The sequence below is a fragment of the Protopterus annectens genome, chromosome 1.part0 (assembly GCF_019279795.1).
Source record: "Protopterus annectens isolate FY-2018-M chromosome 1.part0, PAN1.0, whole genome shotgun sequence".
NCBI classification, from domain to species: Eukaryota; Metazoa; Chordata; order Ceratodontiformes; family Protopteridae; genus Protopterus; species Protopterus annectens.
The window spans coordinates 1,058,689,311-1,058,695,310 of NC_056725.1; the positions used below are offsets into that span (position 1 = coordinate 1,058,689,311).

At 40.2% G+C, this 6,000-nt stretch overlaps 1 protein-coding gene across 2 annotated transcripts in view; it reads left to right on the forward strand.

The window, feature by feature from the left end:
• Positions 1-2,528: 2,528 nt before the first annotated feature.
• LOC122796436 overlaps positions 2,529-6,000 on the forward strand; it is a 2,401,740-nt gene continuing 2,398,268 nt past the window's right edge. The window contains exon 1 of one of the 2 annotated variants that reach the window (XM_044064916.1): positions 2,529-3,153. In XM_044064916.1, the coding sequence (XP_043920851.1) occupies positions 2,897-3,153 (257 nt within the window). In that variant the 5' untranslated portion in view covers positions 2,529-2,896. The remainder of the gene's footprint in view (positions 3,154-6,000) is intronic. The other variant, XM_044064908.1, reaches the window with a different exon arrangement.

Sequence of the window (6,000 nt, forward strand, 5' to 3'; positions counted from 1 at the left end):
TCTTCCTCTGGCATATACAGAAGCTGCAATCCCACAACAGAGACAGGTCTTTCTTGTCCCAAGGTAGGTCAGCTGAATGCAGTTGCATTACTTAAATTCTTTCATCATATTCCAACCAACCTACGTCTGTCTATTAATCCACATTTTTATAATCTAGTAGGAATATGCCTTATTACCATGTCTGGTTTACTTTCAGTCAGGATTCCTGCATATATTATGAAGTTTTTCAATCAATTTTCTCATGACCACCTATATATATATATATATATATATATATATATTATATATATTTTCTCTGTCTTGTTTTCCTTCTTTGTCTCTTGGTTGGTTCAGTAATGAAGAGAGATCACCTAACTCTCCCTCTGCTATTTGCTCTTTTATCTTTTCCGTTAGAACAGTTCCCAACAGCTCTGTGATGACCAAATAAAGGAGGCCAGGATAGCATGTGTTCTCCAGCTACCACCCCACTGCTCCTATCAATCGACCCACTACCCATCCCCACCAGCTGTGTGCGTTTTCCTTTCTCTTCTCCCTATATCCCTGCTGCTGCCACTCTGCTTCCCCATCTCATTAACTTGCTAATATGTCAATCATCTTGTCCAACCTCTGTTCCATCCCTGTTGCCATGCTTATTGCAGAAAATAACATGCCATTTGCCCCCACAATGCCCTGCTCTCCTTGATATCCTTCCCTAAGGGACAAGCACAATTCCTCGTCATTGCTGCACCCTCCATCTCCATTACTCTCTGTTGCCTCAACCTCTTTCCGTCAATTCTATTTTTCCTTTTTAAAACTCCCCTTTTGGTTGTCACCTTGCCTGTCTCCTCCCATGCTCCAACTGCTACTTAATTCTTATTAATTACCCACTCACTTACACCTGCTTCTGCCTCCTCATGAAACCTTTTGGTCATACTCTTCTGCCCCTTGTCTTTCCCTGGCCCTCATCCCACCAATGATGCTGTTCGTGCAACCTTTACATCTTTCGGTTGTATCATTTCCAAATATGGAGGGTACATCTTCGCAAACCATTCTCTCCCTCTTACACTCAGAATAGCTTGCAGCTCTTTAAAATATATGAACACCGCTGATATAGGAAAAAAGGCAAGTTAGCAGCCTTGTTATGTTACCCTGCCTACACTACTATCATCACCTGCATAGGAAGGGCAGTGCAACAACAACAACAAATCGAGTAATGGAAGACACACCAGCTTAGTGCACAAGGCGAAACAAATACTACCCGTTAGGTAGCTCCTTTTCAAAATAAAATGTAAAAAATGGAGATGTGAAACAGAAGCATCTAACATAATAGTTTTGCTTCTTTTATAATTTTCTGCAAACTAAAATAATTAAAAATAAGAGTAATGTTCAGACTGAGCACTGTTATATTCTATGCAAGCATTGATATAATTTTTTATTGACAATAAAACTATAATTCTAGCAAATAACTATTTTTTTTCTCATGACTCAGGTTTATACATCCATGAAAACAAATGCTACTTGAGTTATATCGATCTTAGTGTTCAAAATCCACAAAACGGATGCTCATTAATTTTCAAATGCAGTAATTAATAAACTGTTAATACTACCTTTTCGCAAAAAAAAAAAAAAAAAATGTAAAATGTGTTCCAACCCCCCCTCCCTTGCCACCTTTTCAAAAGCTCAAAGAGGGACATTTTTGGTACAAACATCAGCTTTTGCAGGCCAAAACATACCCATGGCCAGTACAAAGGACAGAACTTCACTTTTTTGCCTAAATAAAAGCTTATTCTTGTAGCATATTAGTTGCTTATTCTGTTTCTTATAACATTTAGGTGTTTCAGATACAGAATAACTGTTTTATGCAACTTATTACATAAAATATAAGAAATAATTCTGTCCTAAAACCTCAGGACATTTGCCATTTTTACAAATTTTCTGTAGGACACAACTGTGGGACAGGTGGTAACCCTACCTACCCCACCCCACTCGAATTACCTACACTTGGCCATGTCATATACTCGATAAAAAACACATGCAATTCAGGAGTTTCTTTGGTGTGTGTCACAGTTGTCAGTACACACGTTGACGTTGTGTACAATTGCGCGGTTATATCACTATAATGTAGAAGAGGACTGCTTCACCTAACCCACGTGTTGTTTACCTTCTGTAAAGTCGTTGTACTTCCAGCTTCCAAGCCTTTGACAGCAGCATGCTGAAGAAGTAAACTATAGTCATGTCAAGGTTAACTGCCTGGGGTGAGCTGAAGATCGCATTTCAGGTGTGTAGCGGCTAGCGTGTAACGTTTAGACGCAACGAACCCCTACCCCCATCCGCCAGGGTGTGAGAAGATGACACCACATAGGTAGACATGTACCGCCAAGTAGTCCCTTTCATTGTGCCTGCTGCTGGCGACTCATTTTAACCCATTTTATATGTGGGAAATCAAACATTTTACCAACTTGTATGTGCACGTCCTTTGAAGAACGACTGGTATTACGCAACCTTAAGCAGTACATAGCGCTGAAACTGATAACAAACTGGAAACTACATTCAAAATATGAAGCCTTAGACAGCAGTTAGTTAAGCGCCAATTTAGCCCCGGGTAATAGCAGTCATTCGCGCTTTCACACCTGCAGCCTGTAGTGTGGGGGTGGTAGAATATGCTTTGCGGAGGGCACAACTGCTCCTGTCTTCATGGCGGATAACATGCTGTGGGCTATGCTTTTGGACTTTGTCGGCTATTTCTGTTAGCTTCTCCACGTCACGGTGAAGTTAGTACATACTGCAGGCAGGCTGTTGCGTAGCTTTACTATAGAATCGAGACAGGGAGTTCATAAACTGTCGGGAAGGGCTGGCTAGAAGCAAGCAACCACATAAATAACAAGCATAAAACTGTTCCATCAGATACAGGGGCATCATGGAAAAGCAAGGAACACTAGCGAAATTGGGGAAACTGTTCCATAAAAACAAAACATCGCAGAAAGTGGACGAAAGCGACATACCCAAGGACCAGAGAAAACGACAAAGTTTGCCCTCTGACCTGGATAGCCCACCTCCCAGCACCGAGTCCAGGAGGAAACCTTTTAGCAGCTTTCGTCAAAAAAAAAGGTCGACTGAGAGCCTCACAGACAGCCATCCTGAAACCTCAAGTGGGCAGACCCCTGCTGTCAACATGTAAATATTTTATCTACGAAATTACTCGTATACACCATATACTGTATCAATTGCTTATTTTGCCGTGTTGTTTTCACTGTGTCCTTTGAGGTCCAATTACTTTACATACGATGTGTTGTGTGTATTGGGATAGAAATGTAAAATCTTTCCCCTTCTGTATGATATATGGTACTGTGGTTAACAAGACGTAAACAAAACAACCATGTTCCTAGCATCCATATGGTTTAATGTCCTGATGAGTTGGGTGCCATCTGTTGTAGAAAAGTGAGGTGCCTTGTTTTTCTTTTACAATTCCGTAGTGTAAATCACCTGTTGATGCAGCTGCTGTACTTGCCCTTGCATGGTTTACTGGATGGCTATAAAAAAGGACAGGGCATTTAGCGATAGGGGTCAGTGGCGCTCAGCCAAAACCCAGCAATTGCAAAGTGAGGGCTAAGGTTAAGAGCAACAAAAACTGTTGTGGGAGTGTTGCATATTTTTGGTGGACTATTTCTGGCTGTGTGATTAGATTCATTGCCACTGTTTCAGGTTAAATTGTGTGTTGTTGACAGCCACTGCCTGTTGCTCATTTGCAGACTGCTTTGTTCTGCTAGCAAGCTGCATTATTAGAACTCGTAGTGCATCATTGAACTGCGTCATTGTAGATACTTGAAAAATTATTAGCTGTCAGATAACCAAGAGTTGGAACCATCTTTTACTGTAGAATTTCTAAGGGAGAAGTGAGAGGTGACCATAGATGCAAAGTGTTTTCTAGGTATAATAAATTCTGTGAGTTTAATCTAACTTTTCTAGGGGTTGTACTCTTGTGAATTTTTTGGCAAGTTTTTTTTTTTTTTCGTTTATATGAGGTATTTATCCTTTGTTGACCCAGTTAGTCCCACAAGCCTAGTGGTCTCTTTTTAAGGGATACTCAAGGTGGTACTTGTACTATAAGGGGAAATGTGGCCAGGTCATCAGGGTGCTTTCCCAACTCTTTTCAATAGGTGCTGTGGGATCTTTTACATCCACACGAGCTTCCACCGACTCAAGCAGACAGGGCATCCGTGTAACTTCTCATTTAAAGAAGAGCACACACAGTGCAGCATGGGGAGGTGGGTGCTGTACTCCTATCGGTGTCAGCAGGTAATCCCATCAGTGTGAGAATAGAATCCACAGCCTACTGTAGCAAAAGTGAGTGTGACACCTGTTGTGCCACTGACACATTTAGACTGGATGACCCAAGGAAAATAATAGAAAGCATTTTGTTTCCAGGTACATGTTAAGCAAGTCAGTGTTTTTCTGAGCAACACTCGAGAGCATGCAGGCTATTCTCTGCAAAGTTTAGTTAGATTTGTTTAGTATTCAGTTGTAAAATAAATAAAGACAAAGGGAACTGTGTAACTTGAGCATGTTTGTGTTTTATAGCTCATGCATTTCTAGTGTGAGGAAGTTCTCTGTGGGATGTCAGTGGTTAGCTCAAACATGATTTTTTGTGTAGCTTTAAACAGAATAAGCGGAAATGTGAGCATGATAGTAAAAACAGGTTATCAAGGAAAATATGTCTGTGGGTGCACATGAATTTGATCAAGTGTCTGGCAGCTGGCACTAAGGCTTAAGGCTGCAAGGTGCAGTTCTTTTGGTACAGGGTTTGTTTATCTCAGCCCTCGTTTTGCGTACTGTGCAACCTTGAGTAGGCCACTTAACTAGACATTACTTCCAGGTTGACCCTAAAAGGAAGTGTGTCCATTGGGCCTACGTGGTTAACTTATGGTTATTATTATTTCTTATTAATAGATAAAAAAAATAAATGTCAAGTGTTAAAGGATATGTGAACCGCTTGTTTCTTTCACTATGTACAGTTTAATTTCTGGTTGAGCAATATCTGCATCAACATCAACCCCTTTTTATTTATGGGGTTAGGATATACTGCGGTAGCATTGTCGCCTCACAGTAACACAGTGTCCTGTTCGATTCTCAGCTAGAGCGTCTTCTGTGTGGAGACCTGCGTGAATGGGTGTACCTTCATTGAAGGCTGTGCGTCAGGGCCGGCAACTCGGCATGTAGAAATCTACTGCCCATCATTAGCGGACCGGAGTTCCGCTGTGGTGACCCCTAACCGGGAAAAGCCAAAAGACACAACATTCATGGGATTAGGATGTCACATTAACAGTGAGTGTCACCTAGATCTAAAGCACACTTTGCCAGTTGTCTAGCCCTGAATACTCTGTTATGTTTGTATATCCAAACACAGGGAGGCAGGGCTAGCTTTAATGTTTTGGGGTCCCCCAAAGGACTAATAATCTACAGACCTTAATCAGAATTTCTAGCACTGGAGCTCACAGCAGGTTTAGAGAAACTAACATATCTTCAGTGAGATTAAAAACAAAACGCTGAACCCCTGTGTCTTGAAACGCTCAAAAACAAGGCAAGGGAGCAAAGTATAAAACTTTTAATAATCCAATGTAATCCAAAGTTAAGCGCTTTCACTCGCTCATTGCGAGCTTCATTAGAACTGGAAAACCATATACACAACTCCTAATTTAAATAGCTTTTCTGGCGCCAAAAATTTTTTTAAAGCTACATATCTTAAAACAACATAATTTAAAGTAACAGTACTATTTAAAATGTAACATACACAATTGTCATAAGTATTGTACAGTGCCCAAAAATAATTAACTAATAACAGGTAAAATGATGTGCAATAATCATCTAATATCTAATAATGCCTATAATAAACAATATATTGTATTTAAAAATATTAAAAAATGTATATTAAAGCATAGATTTGATACTAATACAATCATTTATTCCTGGTTCGTTAGAAGCATCTGTAAATAGTTGCCACCAGGTTTCTTTATATGACAATAA